The 27,899-nt window shown below is 56.0% G+C and overlaps 10 protein-coding genes across 10 annotated transcripts; 7 read left to right on the plus strand and 3 right to left on the minus strand.

Annotated features, from left to right (window-relative positions):
- Positions 1–328: 328 nt before the first annotated feature.
- On the plus strand, positions 329–1,549 carry ATEG_05573 (uncharacterized protein; the record flags this gene model as incomplete). Its single annotated transcript, XM_001214751.1, has 1 exon — positions 329–1,549. One exon carries the CDS (start codon positions 329–331, stop codon positions 1,547–1,549), a length of 1,221 nt encoding a protein of 406 aa, XP_001214751.1.
- Positions 1,550–2,127: 578 nt separating this feature from the next.
- ATEG_05574 (uncharacterized protein) lies at positions 2,128–3,043 on the plus strand (the record flags this gene model as incomplete). The annotated part of the gene is made up of 2 exons (XM_001214752.1): positions 2,128–2,142; positions 2,201–3,043. 2 exons carry the CDS (start codon positions 2,128–2,130, stop codon positions 3,041–3,043), a joined length of 858 nt encoding a protein of 285 aa, XP_001214752.1.
- Positions 3,044–3,247: 204 nt separating this feature from the next.
- ATEG_05575 (putative bZIP transcription factor (MetR)) lies at positions 3,248–4,683 on the minus strand (the record flags this gene model as incomplete). Its single annotated transcript, XM_001214753.1, has 2 exons — positions 3,248–3,891; positions 4,398–4,683. The coding sequence occupies 2 exons, from the start codon at positions 4,681–4,683 to the stop codon at positions 3,248–3,250; spliced, it is 930 nt and encodes a 309-aa protein (XP_001214753.1).
- Positions 4,684–5,841: 1,158 nt separating this feature from the next.
- ATEG_05576 (uncharacterized protein) lies at positions 5,842–7,304 on the minus strand (the record flags this gene model as incomplete). Its single annotated transcript, XM_001214754.1, has 2 exons — positions 5,842–7,119; positions 7,179–7,304. The coding sequence occupies 2 exons, from the start codon at positions 7,302–7,304 to the stop codon at positions 5,842–5,844; spliced, it is 1,404 nt and encodes a 467-aa protein (XP_001214754.1).
- Positions 7,305–7,858: 554 nt separating this feature from the next.
- Positions 7,859–9,289, plus strand: ATEG_05577 (CENP-N/CHL4 family protein; the record flags this gene model as incomplete). Its single annotated transcript, XM_001214755.1, has 1 exon — positions 7,859–9,289. The coding sequence occupies one exon, from the start codon at positions 7,859–7,861 to the stop codon at positions 9,287–9,289; it is 1,431 nt and encodes a 476-aa protein (XP_001214755.1).
- A 708-nt stretch (positions 9,290–9,997) lies between these two features.
- Positions 9,998–11,100, minus strand: ATEG_05578 (uncharacterized protein; the record flags this gene model as incomplete). Its single annotated transcript, XM_001214756.1, has 3 exons — positions 9,998–10,407; positions 10,539–10,705; positions 10,763–11,100. The coding sequence occupies 3 exons, from the start codon at positions 11,098–11,100 to the stop codon at positions 9,998–10,000; spliced, it is 915 nt and encodes a 304-aa protein (XP_001214756.1).
- Positions 11,101–11,996: 896 nt separating this feature from the next.
- Positions 11,997–12,739, plus strand: ATEG_05579 (trafficking protein particle complex subunit 13; the record flags this gene model as incomplete). Its single annotated transcript, XM_001214757.1, has 2 exons — positions 11,997–12,386; positions 12,446–12,739. The coding sequence occupies 2 exons, from the start codon at positions 11,997–11,999 to the stop codon at positions 12,737–12,739; spliced, it is 684 nt and encodes a 227-aa protein (XP_001214757.1).
- A 3,718-nt stretch (positions 12,740–16,457) lies between these two features.
- On the plus strand, positions 16,458–19,998 carry ATEG_05580 (dDENN domain protein; the record flags this gene model as incomplete). The annotated part of the gene is made up of 5 exons (XM_001214758.1): positions 16,458–17,097; positions 17,162–18,593; positions 18,628–19,493; positions 19,550–19,801; positions 19,859–19,998. The coding sequence occupies 5 exons, from the start codon at positions 16,458–16,460 to the stop codon at positions 19,996–19,998; spliced, it is 3,330 nt and encodes a 1,109-aa protein (XP_001214758.1).
- Positions 19,999–21,714: 1,716 nt separating this feature from the next.
- Positions 21,715–24,205, plus strand: ATEG_05581 (uncharacterized protein; the record flags this gene model as incomplete). Its single annotated transcript, XM_001214759.1, has 3 exons — positions 21,715–21,833; positions 21,861–22,011; positions 22,187–24,205. 3 exons carry the CDS (start codon positions 21,715–21,717, stop codon positions 24,203–24,205), a joined length of 2,289 nt encoding a protein of 762 aa, XP_001214759.1.
- A 684-nt stretch (positions 24,206–24,889) lies between these two features.
- On the plus strand, positions 24,890–27,339 carry ATEG_05582 (transcription factor domain-containing protein; the record flags this gene model as incomplete). Its single annotated transcript, XM_001214760.1, has 5 exons — positions 24,890–24,965; positions 25,124–25,514; positions 25,569–25,732; positions 25,786–26,800; positions 26,847–27,339. 5 exons carry the CDS (start codon positions 24,890–24,892, stop codon positions 27,337–27,339), a joined length of 2,139 nt encoding a protein of 712 aa, XP_001214760.1.
- Between the last annotated feature and the right edge of the window lie 560 nt (positions 27,340–27,899).

Raw genomic sequence — 27,899 nt, forward strand, 5'->3', positions numbered from 1 at the left:
CTCGTCGGTGAAAGAGAAGCTCTCTCATTACTCCGACAACACATAAATATCGCCTCCTGCCTCCCTCCTCGATCTTCTCTCCCGCTGTTTTTGACTGTCTGCCTGGTCGCATCCATCACATCCATCGCCCCTCCGCCCTTATCTGATCGAGTGTCCACCCGCTATCAGCTGCTGCTCATCTGGTCAAGACCCGACATCTACATTGCCCCGTTCGAGTTGCCTGAAGATAGTGGCCGTGTTGAATCGCATCGATGGCCACCGCGGAGGGCCCCGCCAGGGCGCATGGTAGGTACCATCTATCCCTGTCCTATACAGCCCCCTCTCTAACATGCCAGATCGCAATGGACGCCGTCGCCCCTTTTCCAGCTGGATGAAACGGCTCGCCAACCTCAAAAGTTCCACCGAATCGAGCACCCGCTGGTCCAACAAACGCCATGGCATGCCCAAAAGCAAAGGCCGCAGCTGCAAGAATAACCCCTACCCGTTGTCTGGCACACCTCACGTCAACGATTACGCCAGCGACAACACCACCTCCGATGTGAGTGATGACTACAACCACCGATCCTGTTCACAGAGTGCCCCCTCGGTGGCCTTCTCCGGCTACGAGAACCAGGTCCCCGCGACCAGCGCCAAATCCACGGCCCCCACTATCTCCACCAATGCCGATACGGCGATTTCAGACGCGGCACACTCCAAGGCGGGCACCTCGGCCACCGCGGGGGGCGCCATCAGCTCCATGGGGGGAGGAGCAGGAAGCACCTTTTCATCGCCCGCCCCATCGGTTCGGTCGCTGACCACCACGCTGACGACCGTGCAGTCGGCTGCCCCATCGGGCCATCTCTACAATCAGCATGCGCAGAACGCCCATCCCGGCCTCCCGCATGCCAACTCCTCTCAGAGCACGACCACCCAGCAAGTGCAGTTTTCCCACCAATTCCCCCCGTCGCCCGCAACGGCTGTGCCGCCCCATCTGGTTCCCCACGGCCACTCGGTGACGTATAGCACCGCGACCGCGAACAATATCCTCACGGACAATGCTTCTATCCTGACACTGGCCTCCTCGTCCAAGCGCCGCCGTCGCAACTCGCTGGACACCAATGCGTCGGTGCGCGCGCTGGCGCCCTCGTCGGTGTTTGGGGGTAGTCGCGAGAGTCTGCCGTTGAGCGTGTTGAGCGGCAATGCTGGAGAGCCGTCCAACACCTCGACCTTTAATGCGCCAGGGGTGCTGAACCGACCGAGCTTGGTGGGTCTGGCCAGCGCGGAGCGCATCAGCGTCTACTCGTCCTCGGGCGCGGCCCCCGTCAGTGGTGGCGGGGAACGGGGGAGCTTCTACGCCAGCAAAGCCAGCCCGGGCACCGGCGATGGGGCGAGCATTATGAGTGGGAGTCAGTCGCATAGCCGCCACGACAGCAATGCGGCGAGTATCTCGGGGGCAGTGGCGGGAGGCCAGGTAGTGAGCGGCGGACGGGTGAGCCGTCGTAGCTCCGGCTGGGGGGAGATCAATGGAGACGAGAGTGACGAGGACGGACTAGGAGCCAAGACAGAGTGATTGTTGCGCCGAGTGAGGCTGGTCAGATGAATGACGTGATGCGATTCCGATCGATTGTTGCTTTCTTTTCACGCCACGACTAATGCTGGGATGATGGTTGATAGATTTCATTTATGGAGTTGGGTTGATATGATCTGGGTGGGTTTGTTTTATTGATATCCCTACAAAGGCGTTGCATATGTAGTTTCTCGCGTGTTTTCCAGTCTTTGAGGATGCAATGAACAGAACATGAGTCGACTGTCTTCACATGCCGCGGTCGGCTTCGATCGATCGATCTTGGATCTTGGGTCTTATGGTCTTATACTAGCGATCAGAATGCATAAGGCAGTGCAGTGGTAGAGTATACTACGAGTGTTAAAGGATTACTTAATTAGGTAGTACCCTCAGCGAACGAAATGACTAAGGCACTACCCTACCAACAACACCAACATGTATCTTCAACCAAGATGAACCCCATAACCTGGCTCCTCTCCCTCATCAAACGCCTCTTCTCCCTCTCCACCCCGAACAAGTCCACCTACAGCCTCGACCATGCCATCCTCAATCTCCCCGTTCCCCCGCCGTCCATGTGGATGAACATGGGGTACTGGAAGGTAGGCCGCTCACCACCTCCCTCTATGCGCACTATTCAAACGATACTAACAAGTACAGGACGCATCCGACCTCCCAACCGCCTGCGCCGCCCTGCTCCAGCAGGTCCTCATCACCGCCGGTCTCCTCGACCCATCCGGCGGTCCAGCCCACCACCCACCGCAGACGCGCTTCCGTCTCGTCGACGTCGGCATCGGCTGCGGCGACCAGACTCTCGAGCTGCTCCGCGCGCGGCGCTTCACCCCGTCCGCATCCACAGACGCAATCACAGAAGAACCGTTGTTCGACAGCTACGTCGGCATCACCGATCTCCCGCTCCAAGCGGATGTCGCGCGGCAGCGCCTCCCGCCCAGTTCCGCAGCGCACGCGCACGCGCACATCTTCGCCGCGGACGCAGCGGACCCAACTACCTGGCCGGCAGACCTACAGTCTACCCTGCAGTCTGCCGACGCTGACGGCAAGCAGACACAGACCTGGCTGCTCGCGCTAGACACGCTCTACCACTTCCGGCCCTCGCGCCGGCCGCTGCTGGCGTACGCGAACGGCTCGCTCCGCGCCTCCTTCATGGCCTTTGACCTCCTCCTTGCCGACGGCGCGTCACCCTGGCAGAAACTGCTCCTGTGGATGGTGTGTTGGGTGGCCCGGATGCCGGTGGGGAACTTTGTCACGCGCGCCGAGTACGAGGCGCTCCTTGTGCGGGCGGGGTATGCGCTGGAGCGGGTGGAGATTGTTGATGTTTCGATGCATGTGTTTGGGGGGTTGGCGGGGTTTATTTGGCGGAGGGATAGGGAGTTGCGGGCGTATGGGCTGTCGGTTGGGCGGTATCGGGTTGCGGCGCGGGTGTTTGACTGGTGGGCGCGGACGGGGGTGGTTAGGGGGGTTGTGGTTGTTGCTCGGTTGTGAGGGGAGTATACTAGGAGGTGGAGAGGTGTTGTAGTAGAGAACGTTGATATTGTCTAGTATGTGCTCGTCAATCGTGCCTTGCTCCGTGAGACGCCTCTCCTGTCTCCTACCCTAACCATATTCACAATGCAGAAACCAAGCTAAACGATAACAAATCTACAGAAAGCCACACATTCACGGTTTTTCGTTTCTTTTTCTTGGAAGTCAGGCAGTCCCCACGCCGATCTTCGACTCGGAGCTACTCCGCTGGTTCTCCGCGTGCGTCGCAAGGAACTTCTTGAACATGTTGGCAATGTCCGACTCCGACTTCTTGTTGTCTTCCGACTTGCCGTTCTTCTCCGTGATCAGGTTCTTCAGCCACTGGTTCTCCAGCTCCAACGCCGTGACCCGCGCCTCCAGAGCGGCGTTCTTCTCGGTGGTCTCCTTGACCGTCTTCTCCAGCGCCTGCTCGCGCATCTTCTTCTTCACCCGGAACCGCGCGCTGGCCGCCGTGTTGCGCCGACGCTTGTCCTCCTCCGCCGCGATGCGTGCCGCTTCTTCCACGCTCATCGGCGGCGTCTTTTGCGTGTTCTTGCGCTTGGGGCCGGCGGGAGTGGCAGTAGCCGGAGCCGGAGCCGGGGTCGAAGCCGAAGCTGGTGCAGCGGGTTGCGTCGGGGCTACCGTCTGTGGTGCCGACTGGGTAGCCTGTTTGGCAGCCAGCGGACCGCTGGGAATCTGGGCCGCAGAGAAAGATACATCTGATACAGACGTCGGGCTACTCGTCTGGTTTTGCGTCTGTGTCTGCGGCTGCGGCTGGGTGTTTACCGTGTTGAAGTCGGCGGAGTAGTCCGGCATATTACCGAAACCATCTGCTCGAGTTAGCATCCATTATCAACAAAACATTGTTCTGTGTCCCTCTGAACGAGCTGGTAATCGGGTACTTGGAGAGGAGATAAACCACCCCACTGGTCATCACGTGATATGGCGCCATAGTGTGGCCCATTCGCGCTATCCGCCGTCGCAGGTCCATGCAAGTAGCACGAAACTTATTTCGATCCATGCACGCCAGGAACGCGATGCGAACGGTAGACCAATCGCTGCACGTGCAGATGGTGTATAGACGGGGCTTGCCGGAGCAGGTGGGAAATGACCAGTGGGGACGATCAGGGCCACGAGTGATATCAAGGAAATGAACCAAGCGAAAACCGAGCACAAGGGGCCGTTCAACAGGTACAAACGCAATTTCCCACAATTTCCCAGTCAAATGACTGAAAATGAGAAAATGGATAGAAATGAAGGTGTTCAAAAACACCATAAGAGTCCCATGATACCAGCTCGTCCAGCAAAACACCATCAAATATATAGTATGACTTACCACCTAGAAGGTCCAGAAATTCCATATCCGTATTGTGAGCGGTCTTTGGCTTGGTTTCCGTCTTCAGGCTGTCGCCCTCCACCGAGTTGAAGGTGGGCAGATTGAGATCGCCAAAGTTGTCGAAATCGAAAAACTCGGTGTTGGTGAACATGGAGAGCTCGGCGTCGAGATTGAAGACATCCTGCTGTTGCTGCTGCAGGGCCTGGTCGTATGGCGAGGGAATGGCATTCAGGTCTTGGAGGTATTGGGAGAAGTTGGGGGCCCGACGGCCGTTGTATTCAGACATGGTGACCGGAGTGTCTGAGGCGTCTGAAGCCTCTACCTGAAGATCCGCGATCGATTGATGGTGACTTGTACTTGGAATGTGTGTAGGATGACTCGAGGCGGCTCGACGAATCGGGACGCACGGGACCGCCGTCTACTGAGACTGCGATAATTTGGTGGCGACGACACTGAGTCGATACAGGTTGCAATCGTGGGAGGTATCTCGAAGGCGACAAAATCGATGGTGTCGACGGCGAGATGAGGACAGTGAGATGACGAGGGGAGAAGTGTGGGATGATCGGAGCAAAGAGGGTGAAAAGTGAAGTGGGGGAGCTGATTAATTCGCGGAGTTTGTCAGCACGGTTACGAGTTGGTTAACGCCGGTTCCGCTAATATTCCTATCGACGTTCAGCTTCCCGCGGATAATGGAAAATAATAAGACCCCTACGATGGTCAGGTATGTCCTGAAGGATTCGCTTCTTCGATCTACGGAGTACCTATGATCTGATAATCTCATCCATGCAGGTATGGTATCACATCACCACGAGTTCATCGACCATCCTCCATGACCGTCAAATGACATCGATCTGAATCATACATCGTACATTCCTGGCCTCCCCGAAGTCGGAATGCGGAACCACAGAATCGTGGCCGTCTCAAACTTTGTCTCTGTGTCGGAACCAGGCACTGACTTTTTCCGGTCTGCTCACCCTAAGAAATTCCCCTATTCCGTGTACCCGGTATCAAGAGCCGGGCCCATGCTTTCAGGCGCTTAGATTATGGTACTCGAAGCCATTCTGTCTACTTCCTGTATACTCCCTGTTCTGCGGGGACGGCGAATTACTGTATCCGGTATAGCGTACCTAATTAGGAAAGCGCTTCCCTGCCGGTTAGCATTGTATGGTACGTGGTCGATGTAAATAGCCTCCTCCTCTGTCTGCCTCTTCATATAGGATGTAGGTAAAGTGAGAAGGATATCTATTTGAACAACGCTAAGCATGTAAAATTATATATATTGAAGCACAAAGGCGCAGGACAGAGAACGTTGGCCGCCGCTTCGGCTGCTTCGTCAATGGATGAAGTTTCGGGGATTGTCGACATGAAATAAAATACCCCGGAGTACAGACAACTCGTCAAGCTGTGGAATCAGAGGACAACGCCAGGCGCACGATCCCTCGACTTAACGAGGCACCACCCACGGTACGTCAACGCCTAGTTGCTCTGCCACTCTCATCGCGGACACAATGCACCCCTCCAGAAGAACCATACCATCCCAGCACCAACCACCTACGAGGAAAACATTTCCATCTCCACTCCGCCATTGAGGCATCTTTTCGTCTTGGATTCGTGCCGATGGCATTGCGTCAAATATATGATTGATCAGCTTCCTACTCTTGGTAGTTCGCAGAACCCGAACCAGTCTGACACGGTGGACGATCTTCGCGGGATCGATTGGTGCCACCGGGCCTGTCGTCACAATTGCAGACGATGGGTGTTCGTGGCTAGATTCAGTTGCCGAGGAGCTTGAGCATATATGCATCGGTTGCGCGTGCGCCGTGGTTCGAAAGAATCGATTGTCCGAATCCATGTTCTTCCAAACATGTTTGCTCGACTGCAATATTCTGCTAGTGTCATAATGCACGACTGTCTCCACTGAGACAGTTGGCACAGACATCATGGCTTGTCGTAGAGGCTGGAATATGGCACCGACCACATCTGGTGTCACGGCAAGGATAGCATAATCGAATACGTCTTCATGCGTTTGGCGGCTGTGTACGTCTGTCCAGGAGATGTGGGCCTTGTTTCCCACCGTCGTCACATTTGTGACCTTGGCTCCAAACCTAGTTTTGATGCCCGCAGAAAGCTTCTCCTCAACCTGACGAACACCGCCAGCGACGGTAAAATGGGGTTGTCCGTATGTCCGTTTCTCGTAACCCAAGATATCCGTCGCTGGAAACCTTAGCAAGGCATCATGGGGACACGTCGTCACGCTCGACATCAACGGAAGCAAGTATTTCTTGGTGTAGTACCGCGGCAAATGGATTCTTTCGATATACTCCGCAAGCGACTCTACTTCGCCAGACTGGTCGTGGGTTTTGGGCGCTATCAGAAAGCAGCAAGCGGTGAACCAAAAGTAACAAGCTGCTAAGTAGCATAACTCCCAGATCCACGCTCCGAGTCGATACGTATCGGGTCTTAAAGGAGGAAATCTGTGATTATTGGAGGAGTGGATATAGTAGGTCGTGGGCGTTGCGGAACCGTCTTCGGGGAGGGCAGAAACAGGATAGATGAATTTCGGCGACGCAAATTTCAACCCGAGGTACTCATACATGAGCTTCAGGTTATTATAGTAGCCACCAGCGAATGCGCGCATTGGTAGATCTACGCGGCTTTGCGTAGGAGTTGCAGATTGCTCTGCGGGCGTGTAGGAGGCGGAATCGAGTGACAGGCGATCTTGCTGAGTTAAAAACCGATGTCAGCATTGGGCGCAGACTGCACGAACATATCATTCCGTACCATCTCGAAGACTTCCACATCATATCTCTCCTTGCTGTCCCTCGCAAGTAGATATGCGGTTGTCAGGCCCGCCAATCCGGAACCAACGACAGCTACTGTCTTCCTCGGAGGTTTATGTCTTGACATGGCGTTTATTGGCCGACAAGATGCAGCTTGTTGGATAAAATCGTATCCGCAAAATATCCGAACACTTCGCGATCGTCCTCAGCGTCGGCGTTATCCAAGTGAGGCCGACGATATTTCATCCGCCGCATGCCACATGGGTGGAGCGGACCTCGGTTTGCGGGCGGTCACGTTACTCAGACGAACACGAGCGGACTTCCAACCAAAGTGGAATAGTCAGCCGCGGTCGAACTGTATCTTGAGTGAGTTAACGATCGCTAATGAGATTGACTAACAAAAATGGTCCGTGTTCTCCTGCCTCAGGCATCAATGACTTCTATTCCAGGAAACTGAATCCCGAGCGGTCATTCGTCGATCCATTCCGCCCGAAATAGATTAGTCATCTGCTGTATCGACCGCTATCGCCACGTGACTGCCGGTTTGTTGATGCCAAACAATGTCCGAATGACGGACGATGCGCCAAACGACCGCGACGGAATCCCAGCGCCCCGTCGACCAACAGAAGCAAGAGGATGCTGAGCTACTTGGACCCTCCATAACCTCAAATTCACATCACGATGTCGCGTTCAAAATCCATTCGGGCCCCCACCACCGCCAGCCTCCCCAATGATCTCCGCATCCCGTCCACCACCCCGTCGCTCGTGAGATCCCTAGGAAAGCTCACCCGTCAATCGCTGCTGGACCTGGCTTTCTACTGGCTCGAGGATCGCAACTGGCAAACGTTTCCGCCATATCTTTTCGAGGACGAGCGCAACAACCCCGACGACGAAGAGCTCAGTCCCTATCCCGCCGAACACACCATCGACGATGTCCGGAACGCCTACCAGGAGCTGCAGATGCGCAAAGGCGGGAAGCGCGAAGTCATTGACCGCATCCTCGAGGGCGACTGGCGCCACGGGATTACCCTGCGCCAGCTCGCCATGATCGACCTCCGGTATCTAGACGACCACTCGTCCAGCCTGCGCTGGACCGCGCTGGAGCTGAGTCGCATTAGCGGTGGACCATCCGGTCTGACAGATGCTGATACCGCCGCCTGCATTCCGCGCGTGCATGCGTCGACCTTTCTCAGCAAACTCCAGCAACAGATCGCTCCCCTGGTGAAATCGCATTACTACCTGGCGCGCTCGAAGACCCTGCCGGTGACCTTCCTGCGCATTTTCGTGACAAACTCGCCATACCAGAACCCGCGACAAGCGCCCGACTCCCTAACAGATGCGTCCAAAGTCATCTACGTCGCCTTCCCCGACAGCTGTCCCTTCATCTACACCTCCATCTCGTCGTCCGGTCCGTCCAAACCCGCCACGGATGTCGTCGCGACCGACTCGCGCACTCTGCAGCGTATCGTGCGCGACGCCATCCCCAAAGCGCTCTCACTCCCGCACCAGCGATACACCCTCAAAGCAACCTCCCTCACCGCAAAGAGCCTCAGGACACTGTTGAAGCTGCGCGGTCCCGGACGGTCCAACGGCGCCAACGGCGCCTTCAGCATCTTCGCCGACGCCGTGGTCGAAGGAAGCCCACTCGATCCGCGACCATCCAACACCGTGTCGCCGGAGGAATACCTGACTCAGATCCAGGATCCAGAGAAGGAGAACCTTACCCAACCGGAGGACGATACCCAGGATCCATCGACGGCGAAGAAATCCAGACGCCGCGAGCCAGACTACCATGTACCCAAGAAGCGCAAGCTCACGATACAGTCGCGGTTCGGCACCGCCGGGTCTCCGCTCGTTTCTGCGCCCTTGGACCGTCTTGATGTCCGGCTCTTGGACGCTCCGGATGACAAGCCGGACGACGACGATGTCGGACAGACGCAACCTGCGCTGTCCCTCACCTTTGCGGGATCAGATATTATCAGCGGGATTCGACGGCTCGCGGAGCTAGGGGTCGTCGATCCCGAACGGATGCCTTCGTGGATGACGGGTGAAGAGGCCGTCAGTGTTGCCGTCGTCCGCGACGGGAACCGTGTAGTCAAAGACAGTGGATGACCGTTTCTGCCGTAAACCCCATCATACATCACATCTATCTGCGCCCATGGACCTATCAACATTCCTCCGCCACAGGATGAATGTCGAATACGCAGGCACGTCCGGCCGGCCCTACCCCTCCCAGGTCGAGCTGCGTCGCACCTTGGCAGCTGTCCAGGGAGCTGAGTACACCCCCCTGAACCATCCCTCGAATTGGGACGAAGCTCCACGGAAAACGGCATGTCCATTGGATATAGGAATTTGGCTGAAGACGAGAACCGTTGGATAGTGTTGTGGCGAAAGGCCATTCTACATACATTGGTATATTACACATCTGTAGGCTCGTTCTATCAATATTGGAATTAACTTGGAAGCTATCTGCCCGGGTATCAAACCAATGAAACACTCCTCAAGCCCTCAGCCCGTGACCAGTACGCCGTAGTAGAAATAACAAGCAAGATACGACCGTTGCGCCCCTGGTGATTACTCCCAGTCTTCCTCTTCATACCGACGCCTGCGCCAGCCAGAGCTGTAGAATCGCCGGTAGACCCAAGGCTGATGATATGTGGAATAGTCTAGAAACCGTTAGCACCGGTAAGAATTCAGACAGAGTATTGGGAGAATACAGGGACGGTTTCATACCGCGTTGACCCGAAAGGCCCATGTGGCTGGCAACGTTGACGTATCCGTCCGCGTTGACGGTTCCGTTCTGCATGAGTTGTTCCAGATTCAGGTCGCTGCTGTCCGACTGCCAAGCCGTGCGGCTAGAATCATCACGTCAGTATTTATTTCCATACGCGGTGACACGGGGTCATACCAGAGAACGCATCGCACGCCCTGCGCGCGCTGCGTAAAAGCCCACTGCTGGAAACATGTTTTGTGGATATTATTCCCGCATGCTGCGCGGCACCAGACGATTTCTTCCTTCTCGGGCTCGAATTCCATGAAGCAGATCGGACAGTCGCCTTCGATGGGCCTGCGCTTGCCCTGGTTGTCGTCGGCTTGGGGTTGTCCTTCGCGGGTGAGGGAGGAGTGTTCGAGGATGTCGCGGAGTTCCTGTATTGCGGTGAGTTCTGTGGGTAGCCAGTCGGGCCGGGTTTGTTGGGGCAGCTTACGCTGGACAGGAGAGCCAGTTGGTACTGGAGGTGAGCGGGCGCTTTGAGGACGTTCACTAGGACTTCGCCGGCCATTTTGTTAGGAATAGTCATAAAAATAGGGGCTATAGGGGGTATCGATAGCGACTGTGGGTGAGTTATCGGAGCGGACGTACCATAGCAAATATGCTTGCACTGGTTCCCTTTGCGGCCGTCGGGGCAATTGCAGAACGGCACCTTCCCAATCGTGGTCTTGTAGATGTTTCCAGTCGTCCCCACGATATCAAACTCCATCTTCGGGACGCCTTCAACGTCAGTGACGGTGTGTCCAACAACGTACATCCTACAGGGAACATGTCAGCAGAGGCTTTGACGAAAGAGGAGCTGGAGCTCTACGCACCGCTGTGTCCTCGCACGCTGCAGCCGTTCAAGATATGAACGGGGCGGGCGCGCGCGAAACCGCCGCTCGCGACGCTCAGGGGTCGCATTCCGCCAGTACTCATCATCATTCTCATTCTCATCCTGACTGACGCGCGAATTCTTCTTCACCGGGGTAGCGACGGGGGAGCTGCCAGTCAGATTGACCACTTCGGCTGAGGATAAAGGGACATTAGGCTGGGTCGTGGACTTGCGACGGGCTCGCTTTGGAGGCGTTGAGGGATTGCGATCATCATCTTCGTGCTTTCTCTTCGATGCTGTTGATGCAGCACGGAGACTGCGAGGCTGCGGACGGGGCATTGCAGCGCGGCTTTTCAAAGGTGAGGATCTGGCGGGGTTCTGCAGAGAAGACGATGATCCTATATGTGCCATTCTAGCGTGGCAATAGTGACGGGTAACCAACGACAAAGACGAAGCAAACTATCCGGGCGAAGTACGGTGGCGAAATGCGCCGCGACAGGGCGCGACAGGGACTGGCTGTAAGGAAGTGATACAAAGACACGACTTGATGATAGACTGAAAAACTAGTAATAAGGCAATGTAGAGCGCAAATTGGTGAAAGAGTGAAACAGAAGCATGAATAGTTCGCTTCCAGCTCAGGATAACGATAAGAAACTTGTGGAGGTTTGTTGGTTTTGTGCAGTTTGCCGTGTTTGTCTCCTCACTAGATAACGACATCATCAGACAGCCGCTGCATTGTCGAATCCCCTCATGTCACCCAAGCCATGGCTCGTCCACGCGCGCAATCCGGCGCCGAAGGGCCAAAGGAGCCCCATGCTGTTTCCTTGAAAGGTATGCCTCATTATATGATCTGTTGCTAGCATCTGACTAACTGCCCCAGTCCTGCGGTAAGCAATGGTACTCTAGTCGTTGTCCGGCTGCACCTGACACACCAAGGCTATCGCGTCCGTCTTTATCCTACCAACATCCTCTTCCAACTTCCAACTCCAAAATTTCGAGCAAAGCATCCCTGAGTTATCCCTCCGAACGGATAGACGACCAATTTATCCTCGCCCCCAACGTATGCCGACGCCCCTTCTCACCCTAACATCTGTTGACTCCCGCAGTTAACGCTACCTCCTGCCTTCGGATCGGCCTACGTCGGGGAAACCTTTGCGTGTACCCTCAGTGCGAACAACGAGCTATCCGAGAATGAGACGTCGCGCGTGGTGACGTCCGTCCGCATCGTGGCCGAAATGCAGACCCCATCACAAGTGGCGTCCCTAGGGCTAGAGCCAGCCGACGACACCGCAGCGCGGGATGGTCTACAGAAAGGACAGTCTCTACAGAAGATCGTGCGATTCGATTTGAAAGAGGAGGGGAACCATATCCTCGCGGTCAGCGTGAGCTACACCGAGACGCTGATCGGGTTGGATGCGCAGGCGGCCAGTGGGAGAGTGAGAACGTTCCGCAAGCTGTACCAGTTTGTTGCGCAGCCCTGTCTCAGTGTGAGGACTAAATCCTCCGAGTTGACGCCGCTCGAGGTGGAGAATAAGTCGCTTGGCCCGTATGGGAAGACACGGCTCCTGCGGTTTGCCCTGGAGGCGCAGTTAGAGAATGTTGGTGATGGAGCGGTTGTCGTCCAGGTGAGTGATTGGCATATGGATTGGCTCGATCGGCTACTGACTCATCTGTCGCTTCGTAGCAAACAAGACTGAACCCTAAACCGCCGTTCAAGGCGATCTCTCTGAACTGGGACCTGGAAGCACCCGATGGGCCCGACCCGCCGCCGCCGACTCTGAACCCACGGGATGTTCTCCAAGTCGCCTTCTTGGTCGAGCAGGAAGAAGGGCAGCAGGAAGGGCTCGAGGCGTTGCAGAAGGACATGAAACGAGACGGGCGGGCTGTCTTGGGACAATTGTCGATCGAATGGAGGGGACCGATGGGCGACAAGGGATACTTAACCACGGGCAACTTGCTCACCCGGAGACGGACGTGAAACCGGCCCAGGGCGACGGCATGATGCTTGTGTGTGCAGCCGTTTCCTCGGGCTCCCGCCCCAGTTTGAAACGACGACAGGCGGCGGGATCGATTTGCGCTGGTCTTTGCCTTGGAGACACAACAGCGACGGAGCTCGGCCGTCCACCCAAGTCCCGCCAGCCTTCGTACTGTGGCGCAAGGGGCCGGCTCGGCTGCAGCCATGTCGGGACTGCGATGGGCTCTCGAACCTTTCCACGATGGTGGGTTACACGCCGAGTCGGGGGGATGCGCCAGGTCGCGTCATCGGCTTAGCAGCAGTTGTAGACCGGTCCGTTGTGGATAGAGGAGAATCCACTGGCCGATGGATCGGTAGAGGTCTAGACAGATGATTGTTTGTACCAATCAAGCCAGAGAATGATGGATTACAATCTGCTAGACATTGAAAATTCTACCCAATGTATCGCCGTCTACCTTATCGTCCACGCCAGCTAGCTGTAAGACACTCAGTCCTAAGGTTTATGCTGGCGCACGTCAATCCTTTTGGGATGCCACGCCATCTAACGCTCATTGGTCTGGTCTTGACCGCAAGACGCGGCCTGGGCTGGTCCGTCAGGGGAGAGAAGGTCTAGAACAACTCCTGTCTTTGTACAGACAATCGCTTTATCAGGGAGGTATTGTCATGTAAGGAGAATACCCGTCCTGACAGAAGAAGAAGACTCATGACTGACGGACAAAGTACTGTCAAGTACTATCTCTTTGGTTTGGTTTGGTCGGATATCATGTGATCTTCATAGTGATGGAGTTGCACTGTCAAAATATACAGAGTAGGTAAGATTTGTGGCTTGAATCGGCCTGGTCTCCATTCCAGGGTAACTTCCGAAACTCTGCCACATTCGCTTAGCCGGAGAACTAGTCCATGGGAGAGCAGAGTTGATGCCGCTCGGTTAAGTTCGCAATGAATAATAGGTCCTGTCAGTGTTTCTATTTATTCTCCTAATTGATCCTGCAGGATTTAGGGCAATCCACCACAATGCGACCGAGGGTTCAGCTGTAGTTAGACGTCGGCGCGTTGAGGTGATGGGTCGATGGTGTACGGCGTGTATGTACATAGAAATGGTTAGTTACGGTCCTTCGTTATCGGTTGATAAGCGTCTAGATTCCGCATATCCTGAACGGGAAGTGTGCATGTGTGCGCGAGTCATCCCTCCTGGGCTGTCTGGAGGATCGACAGCAGCATGTTTCACTTCATGGACATGGGTGTCGCGATGAGCCGCCCAAGACAAGCTGAAACCCGTCCCAGGTGATCAACCAGTTTACCACCACACATCCGAAATATGAACGAACCGGCCGTTGGAACCGTATGCCAGCCCTAACGGTTAATGGGAATAAAAGGGGTGGGGGATGACGTCGTAGATGGTAGAGCAGCGCAATGGATGTTTGGTTCCATGTGTCCATCGCAATAAGAAATATCCGCAAATGCTCATCCTATTCCACACGCCCAAGTCTGGGGGGACGATCGCTCGCCTGTCAGTTGAGGGCACTCAGCGATCCTTGAACATTCAGGCGGGGTCCACTTATGATCGGCCCAGCCCGCGAAAAGAATCCTACCCTGTAGTTACCGTATGGAGAAAGAATCCGGACTTCTGTCGAGGTACCGAATAACCACGCTGGATTGGGTGACCACGGAGTGCTCGAATGCATTCATCCATGAATATGCAGATGCATAATTCTCAGCGACCTTCCTTGTACAGCCTCGGCCGCCCACCCTGATGGATGGGTCCTGACACCGGCCCTATATTCTCCTTTGGGGCACTCCTGGTCGGGCGTCCCCAGGCCCGTCCGCCCCGTACTCGCTCTCTAAGAAAGACTCGGACTGGCCCCCAAGCACACCCGAGCTAGTGGCATGGCGAGGTCTTAGCAGGAACTCCGCTTGTCATGGCTGATGGTTCGGTCCGAGAAAAATCCTGCTTTTCTCCCCTCCCCCTTTTCTCTTTTTCTGTTCTTGTCGCCGATAATAATCGGAGTATTTCCACTGAACAGTGGGATCCACAGTCAGCCTTCGGAGATAGGAGTAGGTAGTTAGTTAAACTGCGCTGGAGGAGGTAGGTATCTAAGAAACGTAATGTACGGCGTAATGTTTCCATGGTTCCAGTCTGAACGGGGGTTCTCACCCACCGATGAGGGCGATTTGGGAGCGCAAAAGGCAAGTGGGAAAAAAAATGGGACGAGAGAAAAGAGGATCCCGACTAAGTCGTTAGTGGCTTACCAGGACCCATGGCGAGCCAATGCACGACCGGCTCCACTCCGATTGATATTGTCCCGTCTCTCGTTTTCTTCTCCTTCTTGCACGGCGTAATGGAGTCGGGTTCTCTTGTTGGTCCCCCGTATCTGAAGGTGCGGTAGTGACCTAACTGCCCTTCCTTTCGCGTCTTCCCCCCGCTTCCTGGACGGCTGGAAGATGGGCTGGTTGGATATCTATCGGTTGAGTGGCAGGCGGGAGAATTATTGGTCGGCGACTGGGCTGGTACCTGGACGGCCCTTGAAACGCCCGGCCGGGGGGCGGTGGTTGGATCAAAGCCAGGGGATGCACCGCAGGAGTTCGTTGGTCTTGCATATTCTTTATGGGGTTCTGGGTTTCTTTTCTTTTTTCGAACCGCACGTTGGGAACCTGGCTGGTCCTAGTATTTCCAATGCGATACCTAGTACCAGGTAGATGTATTCCCGGTACTGGGGACTCCCACAACGCCATCCGCGTTAACACCATATGATCCTGGTAGTCTGATGGGTAATAGTCGGCACATTGACCGTTGGGTTTGCTGGCTGCCTTGACCCAGCCATTAGCAATCGAAATCGACATGGTTCGTTCCTCTGGGGAGTGGGTAATGCGGATGATAGCAGTTGAACCTCACCTCCGGAGCAAACTTAATAGCAAAGTGACCAGAAGGCTACCGACTACTCCGTAGATCTCAGGATGGTACTTTTATCATACTTTGTCGTACTTCTGAACCCTGTACCGTGTGTGCCTGACAAAACATGGATCAGAATTCTCGGGTCTGCGCAACGCTGCACAACTGGCTGTGGATTGCGACAAGAAACAACAGAGAACTGTGACACACACAGATCCTCAACCGAGCAAAACAAATCGAAAGGAATAGAAAGAGAGGTAAAGATAGAGGAGAAAGGAGTAGTAGAAGAAGAAGGAGAAAGGAGAGCAGGATCTATTGTATGCAATTGACGGGCACTGTTCTTCAGATGTTCCCCCCGCTCCTCCAACTTTCTTCCTCCTTCTCTCCACCATAAATTACTCCTTTTTTGTGAAATCCAACCCCCCTCCTACTCCTCCTCCTCCTTCTCCTCCACCCGACTTCTCTCTCTCCTTCTCTTTCCCCCGATTCTCCCCTTCTCTACAACCCCCCAGAGTCGTCACCTCCCTTTCAATCTCTCTTCCTCCTCTTCCTCCCTCCATTCTCCTGACCGAATCCCTCTTCTCGGTTTTGCGACGGCGTCGCGATCCCTCCCCCCCGACTTATGTGTTCTCGTTGTAACGGCTACCCTTTACTTGTCCGTTCCGAGGCCCCTGATCGTTGAATTTCGCCCCCTTCCCCCTGCCCAGTGAATGCGAGTGGTCGCTTCTCCGTTTCGAGCGATTGACTGTCTTCATGCGGTGACGACGTCCACGATTCCGTGACGATTAATGATTACAACCCCGCGACCTCCCAACGACCAACCCGCACGCGATGCCCTTCTCGTCCTCCTCTGCCGCCCCCGAGGGCTCTACCACTCCACTTGCGGATTACTTCTGGATTGCCGGTGTTGATGGCACGGAGATTCTAGAGACCTTCCAGCGACTCGGAGACGAATACCGAGCCAACAGCGCGACCTCCCCCGGCCCCGCCCTGACCGATACCATTGAGGAAGATGCCGATGCCGAAGCCGAAGACGCTCATGACCCTCGTCTCGATGGACTCTCGCGACCCAACTCCGTCGTCGTCAACCGCAATTCCGTCCAGAGATTTTCGATGCGCTCCGGAGACTCAGATCCTAACGGGAATGGCTCCAGCAGCAACCGCAGCAGTCTGACCATCAAGGGCGCTCAGTCGCCCCGGGGCTCTTCGTTCCTCGAGGATTTCGACTTCGATAAGGCATTGCTGAAGTTCGCGTCCGAACGGGAGTCTTTCCTGTCGGACCTGAGCCTGAGTGCGGGCGCTATCACGCCCCAATCGCGGCCTCGGTCCCGGTTACGGACTCAGAAGATTGTCTCGGAGGAAACCTCTCAGCCCGCCAGCTTGCTACGATCCGGTATCGGTAGCGTACGGCGACACATGGCCTTCCGTGATATGAACAGTATGAAGCGACAGCCGTCGATTGCCCGTCAAGGTAAGCCAGCTCTGAATCGCGAACGCGTAGGAGACCGCCATTGTTGACTGTGACTGTTTGACAGCTTCCATCCGCACCTCGAGGCGTCTCAGCAATTACAATTCGGTGATCCCCGTCCCACAGCCTTTGGAGATCTCCCCCAGCATGCATCCCTTGAAACGGAGATTCGAGCCTGTTCTGCTTGACCGGTACCCAACCCGGGGCATGACCGAGGAGCTGAAACAGCGAGGCAACTTCCCGGACTACGTCCCCATGTTCGCCTTTCCCAACGACATCAACATTGTCTCTTCCGATCAGAGACCCCGGTCTACCTGGCACGGGTTTGCCATGACCACCGATAACGGATCGCGGCTGCACGCCATTTGCCTCATTATCTGGATTCCCCTGAACCAGCGAGCTGCCGAGGAGCTCGAGAAGCGCTGTGAAGAATGGCGCAAAGACAACATGACCGATGAAGAACGAGAGCTGGCCGCCAGTCTGGGCGAACGGCTAGCCTCTGAGCGTGCGAAACTGTCTCGCCTTCTGGCGCAGCTCCCGACTGTTCCGTCAGGCTCCGACCAAAGAGAACAGTTAGAAGACGAAATCAGCGCGGTGGAAGAGAAGATCGGTCTGATGACCGACCTTTTGCGACCCGTACGTCACGGTGCAGCCTCCAAGATTGAAGGGCTGACGGATGGCGACACCGGCTTCTGGATTCCCCGTGCCTACGGTATCCTGGGACGCGAGGAGAACATGACCAGTTTCTGGAAGGAATGGCTGAAAGCTGTCGTGGTTCCCATGACCGACGGCGGTGTACAGAGAATCCCGCCCAGCTCCCCGCGAATGGGCGTTTGGCAACCATTAGAGCGATATGTGATGAATCTGTGTACTGAGGCCTTCAGCCCCAACTCCTCCAAGACCCAGGTCGAGCTGGCCGTTCGAGAACTACGTCTCTTTGCCCGCAAGGAAGCCGCCAATGAGCTGCCAGGCTCTCGAAACACCGACCTCTATGCTCTGTTCCGGACCTTGTCGCTGTCGAACATTGTTATCCTGTTTGAGTATGCCTTGACAGAATCGCGAATCATCTTCCTGTCGTCGCACACCTCGATGCTCTATCTCGCCACAAGGGCCCTGGTGGACCTGTTGTTCCCAATTACATGGACAGGCGTTCTAATTCCGGTGCTCCCTGCACGACTGATCCAAGCCCTTGAGGCCCCCTGTCCTTACATTGTGGGTATCGAGCGCCGCTATGAGAAGGTCGAGCTTCCATCGGATGATTTCGTACTGGTGGACCTCGATGCCGACTTGATCGAGAGCACAGTCCGTCCGACTCCCCTCCCCCGCCACCAGCGCAGAAAACTGCTTTCGTTGCTGCAGCTTGCAGCGCCGCATCACAGTCGGTGCGGGGTGCCCACCGGTCCTCCTGCGTATGCAGTGGAGTCCTTCCCATTCGATGCATTCATGTCGGAAAATGGCTCGATCTTCAGTTCCAAGGCACAGTCCACCCAGCTAGCCAAGTACGTCAGCTTGAATTCGAGTGCGTTTGGCCAGCAGTCGGTTGCCCCGAATAGCTTCCAGCCCCTCATCTTCAACGCATACCTGCATGCTCGCTATGAGCAGGCTGTATCCCGGGGGTACTCTTCCAAAGGAATGGATCGTCCCAGGAACCGGTTCAACCTCCTCGAAGACTGGGTCTCCCCCTTCTCCCCGGGACAGTTCGCCTACGTCCGGCCACTTCCCTCCATTCCCTTCGACTCCCGGCTCGCGGAACGATTCAGGCATGGCTCTCCAGGCATCTTTGCGTGAAAAGCGGTCTGGTCACTTCGACGCGGCGTCGCGCAGAAGCTCCTCATTCGGCATGGATATGAGAGGTGTCCCGCGGCGGCCGAGTGCTCCGTTCCTGGGCCACGCTCCCAACCTCTCCGTGACCACCTTGAACACGGAGCATAACTCGGGGTCGACGTATGCTCCTTCTGTGTATGCCCAATCCACGGTGGCCGCTTCGACCATCGTACCGCAGGCGACCGCACAACCCATCCATAATGCTGAGGGCACCTGTTGGGTGGAAGGCCATTGCCTGCAGGTCCAACCGTGGGATGAAAAGGCAGTGTGCATGATTTGCGACGACCGAGCTGAGGATGGCATGTACAAGTGCACTGCGTGCAAGACTGTGGTGCACAATCGTTGTGCTCTTCAGATCTGTCTGGTCTGTCCTGCTGCATTCTTCCCTGAGCAGGTCCGAGCCGCGTTCGTTCGATGCTTTGCTAGTCTGTTCTATACGTACAAGAAGTTCCTTCAGCCTGCCTCAGGCGACAAGAAGAAGGCGGGTCTTACTTACAGTTTCAATATGGAGGCGTTCCTGAAAAGCCTTCCCGGCGAGCACGCAGAGTACATTGCTGTCTTGCAGCAGACCCAAGGTATGTGCTATAGCCCGCCCATAATCCATCTAACAGGGCACTAATGGTCGACCCAGGCTTCAACGAGTTTATCAGTGAACGGGAAAGAGTCAACCCGAAGAAGAAGGACCCAAGAATGGCGCTGTTCGATGAGATTGTTCTGTCGAAACGCAATCGGGGCCGATCCTCCATCTTCTCTGGCCGATCGATGACTGACTTCCTGTCCGACACATCCAATCATCTTTGGAGGACCGCAAGCGCTACATCATTTGCCACCAGCCGGAGTCAGCAGAACCTCTCTGGGGATTATACCCGCATAGTCTCCCGAGGTACAACCCTTTCTTTTCCACGCTCTGTCAGAACAAGTTATGCTAACATTCACCCAGCGCCCGCAAAACTGGACACCAGTCTGATGAAAGAACCCCGCATGATTCACGGAGCGCCTCGGGTGTCGAAGACGGCAAACAATGCTCGGCGAAAGCCGCTCCCTAAGATGATGAATGGGCTAGCCATTTCGCCGCCCTAATATGTCAGTCGTGGGCATTGGTGGAGTACACATTATCAATGTGATGTAGTGCATCCCATGTGACCACCCGCCACGTATTCCTGACCGGACGGGCATGCCTCGTGGCCTCTCCGGTCATGGACAGCGGTATCAGTCAGCTACGTCGGTCCCGCAAGTGCCCGCCTCGTCAGGTTGAAACATTCGTCGTTGGGAACTTGCTCCATTGCGATATTGACCGCATTGTGCACTGTACCGGCGCCCAAGATAGGCTTCCAGCGTCCTGCTGACGCATAGACACGGGCTGTCCGGCCCACACGAGTGGTGGAATGACTCCTTTGATAATCTCGATGATGGGCACCAATGTGAGACTTACGGCTAAGTTGGCGCCTAGCACGATATACGACCTTTGGATTGACAATGACCCATTGACACCCCGTTGGCCCTGATCTGGCGTCTTGGGGCGTACATACACCACTCCCTGTACACATACATACTCCTAGCATACATACATTGCGCCAATCCCGTCATCTGTTTGTTGGGCAGAATCTATGGCTTGTTTCACAGTGCAAGCGATTGCGTTTCTTGTCTATTTCCGTGCGTGTGTGTATGTATGTATTTCTGTGATTCTGTTTGGCCTGCTTTTTTTTTGTCCCCAATACCCCGGTATCTTTGGAATCGTTGGTGTTCTGTTCTCGCCATCATCTCTCTCCCGTTATCTCGTTTATGGTTAGATTTCCTCGACAAAAGGAGCATTGGTGGATGTTATTGTGATACTATCGATCTTGGAATCAAGACTGTCTAGAGTTAAGCTGATCTATGTAATCCGGAGTACTTGAATCGCCCATTTCGGCTTTGGAGTAGTCGGAGAGATGCCGAGGCGCGGTCCCGTCCGCCTGCCTGCTGAAACAATCCGAGCCGGCTGAAGCAGTGCAGCCAATGGGCTCCGCCTAAAAAGAGCGTCAAGGGTCGTCGAATGTAGCCGGTGAATTTTCCGGACGAACTCGCGGGAGAGGACGGACAATTAGGCCCTAGCTTGGCCTCACTTGGTACGACGTTAGGCCGTCCTGGGGCGAGAGTGGATACGACTGGACCAACGGAAAACAAGATCGATGACGGCAGGGAAGGGGTAATTCCTCGTATCAAAGAGCTGGGTTATTGTAGATCAGTGATGTACATATGTACATACATGGAGGCAGACGTTGAGGATAGTGGCTTAGGAGGTGGCCTGTTGACGATCTATAAAGCATCAAGCTTCATAGAGGAGGGTATTGATGCTTGAGTTTTGTACAGCTGCATCCTTCTCTGGTTGAGTAATGCACATACAGTTCAACATCATCGACATCTTGCAATACAGTACTTGTCCATCGACAGAAATACTGTCCAGTGTCCAGCAATACCTATGTACCCACCTACTCTGTATCTACTGTACAAGATGGTAGAGGCTGGCCAGATCGGGCGGGATGACATGCTGATTGGCGGAGAAACCGATCCCGTCGCCCCGTGCATGCGGAGCTTCAATCCCGGGGAAATTTAGCCGTCGGGTCCATCTGTAACTTCTCTAACACCCACTCTCTCACTCACACATACTCCGTACACACACACAATCTCTCTCACTATCTTCGTCTGGCCTGTCTCATACATCGTCTATCGGGACCTTATCGTTCTCTTACTTCTTTCTTCCTTCCTCCCTTTTTTCCCTTCTCCTTTCCCTCTCTTCCCCCCCATTTATCCTGGCAAATGTCGCTGTCCCTCCCCCCTGTCCTGTGCCGTCCTCTTGTATCGAACCCGCGCTTTCTTCCAGTCTCTTCGGATTCCGTCCCTGTGCCCGACTTGCCTCGTGCACTCCGACCTCCCGGGTATTAAACTCGTGCCACAACGCCCAGTGGACAGTCAATCTGTCTCAACCTGGCCTTGATCTTCTCCGACCCCACGCTACTCCCACTCATCCCGGTGCGGCTGGAGTCTCCCGAGAACGTTGGTGGACTTGCGATCCCCCCCTGCGATATCGACCACACTGCCTATAGATCTTGTTGGGTATATTCATCGTCTCACGCTCCTTGTCGATTGATCCCGTGACCACCCGCGATCCGTCGGTCCCTGGACAGTTGACCAGTCGAATTGCCTCGGTAACAGAAGCATGAACACGCGGGATCCTGCTCGTGCGATGAGATGATGCAGACTGCAGTTCATAAGCCCGTGGCTATGACAGTTCTTGCCGAGCACCCCACCTCAGTCACCGCTATCAAGAACCCCCTCAGCCGCGCTTCCACTCGCCTCCGTCATCCAGACCCCGCCGCCGGAACCCACGCACACCGTGGTGATTGTGTACCGTGCGGGTCAGGATGCCATTGTACAGGTGGTCGCGGAGATTCTAGGCAAGCCCTGGACCACAGAGACCTCGCTGTCGACATTGCGCAAGGGTAGCAATGCCGTGGTGGTGGGGATCCTGGCCGATGATCTAGCGGGGAGCTTGGAGGGCAGCGAGAAAACGGACCGGGTGCTGATCAACACCCACTGTGTCGATGATGGGTCGTTCCCCGAGGAATCCCTGAGCGATTCCTGCAACTATGAGTTTTTGTACTCGCTGCGCAGCCCCTTCTTCCGCCGGGATTTGACTCGCTTTCTCTCTTTGATCCTCGGGCAAACCCGCCCTCATGAGGATCTCAAGACAAAGAATCGCACAAACTTCATCTCCACCACCTTCCCAGATGTGCACGCGGCATTGCCCAACCTCGACATTCTGTCGGTGGGGTCCGATGCGGTAGAGCTGCGCGTGGACTTGCTGGTAGACCCTTTGCAACAGGCGTCGGACCCGGTGCCAAGTCTCCGCTATGTCGGACAGCAGTTGATGCTGCTTCGACAGCATACCGAGCTCCCGATTATCTTCACCACACGATGTACCAAGGAGAACGGCAAGTTCCCGATGGATGATCCGAACTTGTTCTATAAATACCTCCGTCGGGCGATCCAATGGGGTGTGGAGTACATCGACGTGGAGCTGTGGCTGCCGGAGGAGATCCGGAAACGCCTGGCGGATGACCGGGGTCATAGTATCATCATGTCGGCATTCCATGATTTCTCGGGGACGTGGAAGTGGACGTCGCCCGAAGCAACCCGGATCTTTGCGGAGAGCGCCAAATATGCGGATATCGTGAAGATGATCGCGATGGTGAACACGGTAGAGGCCAATTATGAGCTCGAGTATTTTCGCTCGACCATCAAAGAGACGTGTGGACCATATCCCCTGCTATCGGCGGTCAACATGGGTCAGATGGGTCAACTCTCCCGGGCGCTCAACACGGTGTTCTCGCCAATTACGCACCCGCTGTTGCCGATGATCGCTGCGCCCGGCCAGCTGACCGCCGCGGAGATCAATGAGGCGCTCCACATTATGGGACAGCTGCCCAAGCATGATCTCTATGCGATTGGATCCTTCCGGTCGACACCCCAGTCGATGTTCATGGAGAAATGCTTCAACGAGTTGAGCCTGCCGCATACGTTGACATCGATCGATCGGGGACCAACGAATTCGATCGAACGGGTGATCACGCAGCCGTCGTTTGGAGGAGCGTCGGTGCATCCCCCGATATCCAGCAGCACGGCCTGTATCCCCGCGGTCAGTGAGGCGGCGCGGGCGATTGGACTGATCGACACGATCGTGGCGGCGCGAGAGGGCTCGCCGTTGATGGGCGAGAATGCCACCTGGAAAGGCATTCGGGCGACCTTGACTCGCGATTATGTGCCGTCGGCGTATCGCGGCCGTGCGGCTATCATCCTGTCTGGTAGTGAAAGCGAAGCGTCGGCGGCGATCTTCGCCCTGCGCAGCTTAGGAGTGGGAGCCATCTACACTGTGGGATTCCGAGCAAGCGGGCCACTTGCGGAAGGCCTGGAGCCGTTCACCTCGATTCAATCGGTGAAACTGGTGGAACAGCCGTTTGTGATTGTTTCTGCGCTGCCGCCTGAGAAATCCCTACTGGTGCAACCGTTGCTGCGCCATTACCGAACAAGCGGACGGGCATCGCCGCCATCGACTCGGGGGAAAGTCTATCTTGACCTGACTCGGGGGGAACGTACCGGAGATCCCGTCGGGGTGGCGGTCCAGGCCGGATGGACTGCGTACGGGATTGATGATGTGAACGCCTGGACGACGGTGGAGACGTTGCGCCTACTGGTGGGGCAGAATGTGCCCTTTGATTTTGTACGGATGGCGTCTGGGCGGGTGTTTTGATTGATGCACGCTTGTTTCCTTTTCCGTTGGGTCTGTTTCAAGTCATTTCGGTTTGTGCATGTGTACATATATAGATGATATATGACAGGGAGGACCAAGGCCGATCTTCTGACTGGATATCCATATCCGACGGCGCATGACGGGAGATGGGAAACTGCGCGCATGTGCATGTGCATCAGCAGCGACTACTGGTCCATGGCGGATCGAGGACCGGCCTTGCTGGCGGATGAAGGGAGGGACGATCGCCATGTCCGACCGAGATTTAAGCCATCGAAGAGGAAATGATTGACCGGAGTGTGTCAAATAGATCAAGCGACTAGCCGCCCTGGGGTGAAGAAACCGAATCGATCGTACAGGAGCGAGACAAGCTCAGACCTCGCGGGGCCTCGTCCGTGATAGACAGGGGAAAATCCCGGGGTTCGCGCATTTAACCGTTGCCGATCATGCCAACCATCGGGCTCGATTGACCCGAAGCAAGCCCTAAAGGCACTACTCTAAAGTTAACTTCCCGCCCAGCCCAATCGGGTAAAACCCCCGCAGCGGCTGGGCCTCCGCGTCACTAGGCCCCATGCGGTCTAGCGCGCGGTCTCCACGTTTCTGGGCTCGTTTAAATCCGGGGTTCCCCTCTTCCTCGTTTTCCGCTCTCCATTTACTCTCTCCTCCCCCCGTCTTCATGTTTCCATCATGTCCCGGCCCCAGGTCAGCATCGACCGGCTGACCCCCCGTCGGACCAATGCGGAGCCCCGTGAGTCCATGAACTGTAAGTCGTGTCGGAAGCGGAAGATCAAATGTAACCGTCTCCGTCCGAGCTGCGAGGCCTGCAAGGTGTTTCAGTGTCCGTGTATTTACGGTATGGACTGTCCTCCGTCGCGTCTGTGTCGGGGTGGTTGATGACTGATGTACTCATCTGGTTGCCAGATGCCGTCCCGAAGAAACGGGGTCCCAAGACGGATGTCCTCGAGGCGCTTCTCAAGCGAGTAGATGGACTCGAGAAACGGTTGCAGGATGAAAACCATCCGATCTCACCTGCGTCATCGAGCTCTCCGGTGAAAGCGTTGGAGATGGCGTCGCTCTCGCAGGTGAACTTTCACCCGCCGCCTCCACCGCATCAGTTTCCTCCTCCGGTGGTCCAACACCCTCCGCCGCCGCCAACTCAGAACCATCTCCCGGAATCCATGCTGGACACGTATTTTGCGCGGCTCCACGGGAAGCCGTTTTTTATCCTGGATGAGACGGCCACTCGTCAACGATATCAACGGGGACAACTCCCGTCGTTCTTGTCCATGGCAATCTATGCTCTGACCTTGAGGTATACCTCACCATGTGGATTGTTTCCATGTGATGGCCCGGCTGACCGGTGTAGGTATAACGGACCCAGTCCCCAACCACAAGGGCTGGACTACGCGCGACAAGCGAGACGCATGGTCGACATCGATAAACCGTCGACAGAGGGGTTGCAGACACTCCTGCTCCTATCGCAGACATTCTTCGCTTATGGCCACGGGAAACGGGCCTACATGACTCTGAGTATGCACTCTGGATGAGGCCCATTCAACTGGCGCAACGCTAACATGGAACAGCCAACGCAGTGGCCATGGTCTTGGCCTTGGACTTGTACCGAGAAGTCCCATCGCAATCGCTCCCGGCTACCGAACGGGAAACGCGACGGCGGCTGTTCTGGACGGTCTACGTGATGGACCGCTTCCTCACGTGCGGCTCCAAACGGCCGTGTCTGATCGCCGACCACTCGATCGTGTTGCGTCTCCCGGCGACCGATTCAGAGACGGGGGAGTTCTTCAACCCAGTCGGGCCCAACATCCAATACGGAGATGTCCGTCGCAAGGGCTCGGGAGCAGCCGCCCTGTTGGTGGATATCACGCGGATTCTGGGGGTCACCCACCGCTACCTCGCGGCGGGCGGAGTCAAGGGTGACTCTCATTTCCCATGGCATTCGCTCTCCAACCTGTCCAAAATTCGGCAGGAACTCGACATCTGGGCTGCTGGTACCCAGGATCTCTTCGCATCGATAGAGGCCCTGTTCGGCCACCCGGAGAGCACGCTCCTCCTTCTCAGTAAGCTGATCTACCACCTCGTCCACTGCCTGCTGTATCGACCATTCCTGCCCATCGATCTGGTTGAGCTGCGCGGAACCGGCCAACACCAGTCGTGGCAGATCGAGGCGACGACGCTGTGCTTCTCGCACGCCAACGCTATCGCGGAACTGGCCGAGCTGGCGCGACATGCGCCGCGGATCGAATGGCCCGATCTGGTCGCTTACTGCGTGTGCACGGCGGGGACCGTTCACGTCCATGGCGTCCATTATCACGGCCGTGAGGGGGAAGTGTTTGCATCTAGCGCCGACTTCCTTGGGCGCGAGATGCAGCAGTTGGCATGGCTGCGCCAGCATTGGTCAGGCGTGCACCACCAACGCGAGATGTTGCAGACGCTGTCTGCCTGCCACGCGGACCTGGTGCGTACGTTGGCGGCGCGGCCGGTGCGATTCGCGCCGGTCTTTCATCTGGAAGACTTTTTCGATCGGTATCCCGGTTTGGTTGTGGATGCGGGCCACGTGCGCATGGCCGATGTGGATGAACCGTGAGTGTTTGCGGCTGTTTTCGAGTGACTATCTAACATGGCGCAGGGTGTCGTTCGAGCGACCTGATTTCTCCGACAACCGCCCCATGTACCACGGACTTCCATCTCTACCACAGACCACGCGGAGCAACTCGATCAGCTTCCAGCCATCCCAGCACACGTCGGGCTGGCCAGACCTTGGTCTGCCTGACGCCGGTCTTCCGGGGTTCTCGCCGAGCGGCGTCGCTGGATCCCCGGGCGCGTTCCTCGCCGAATCATCTTTTGCCGGCGCACCGACTCCCCCGGCACACCACCAGCCGCAGCCGCAGTACGCGACGTTCCCGTTCGAGGCAAGCGTCGGCACGACGGCCTTGACGCCAGACGAGCAATCGCAGAGCGGCTCGGCCGCTGGCGGCGCGACGACGGACACATCGGAGAAGGACCCGTTCCTGAGCTTGTTGGAGCAGTTGGCGGAGAATGAGCATTCGCAGGGGGGACCGAGTGAATTGGATTTCTTTCTGGGGGAGCGACTGGACGAGGGCCAGACGGAGGCTGTTTGATACCCGTGTAAATTATGATGATGATAATGATCCCGATAATACCCAGCGTGTTTGCGATTGATATGATTGATAAGGGCGGTGTACGAAGCACGACATGACATCATGACTCGGTCCGCGGTACCTCATACCACCCACCCAACACATCCGCCATGCGGAGCAGACACACACTTAACTTATCCTACGGGATACAAGCGCCAGCATGGACATCGACGCACTAGCCACAAAACACAACTGGGTCCACGGATCCATGAACAAGCCGTTCACGCTGATTGTGGCCCTGTACATGAGCCAACAGACCAGTCTCGACCTCGCCGTCAGGGAGATAATCAGCGTAATCAACGAGGTCTACTACGGGGGCGAGCCGGGAAAGGACCTAGGTATATACGCCCTCATTCACTCTCTTCGTTCTCTATTTCCTTCTCCGATCGCACACTAACAAATCCCCCAGAAGAATCCCTCCGCGACATCTGGGCCTCCATCCTCCACGCCAGCCGCAAAACCCCCCGCCAGGACCCAGTGCACCCGCCGGACGTCCCCTCAACGGCGCAGCTGCGTCTGCT

The sequence above is a fragment of the Aspergillus terreus genome, genomic scaffold, assembly GCF_000149615.1.
Source record: "Aspergillus terreus NIH2624 scaffold_7 genomic scaffold, whole genome shotgun sequence".
Taxonomy (NCBI): Eukaryota; Fungi; Ascomycota; class Eurotiomycetes; order Eurotiales; family Aspergillaceae; genus Aspergillus; species Aspergillus terreus.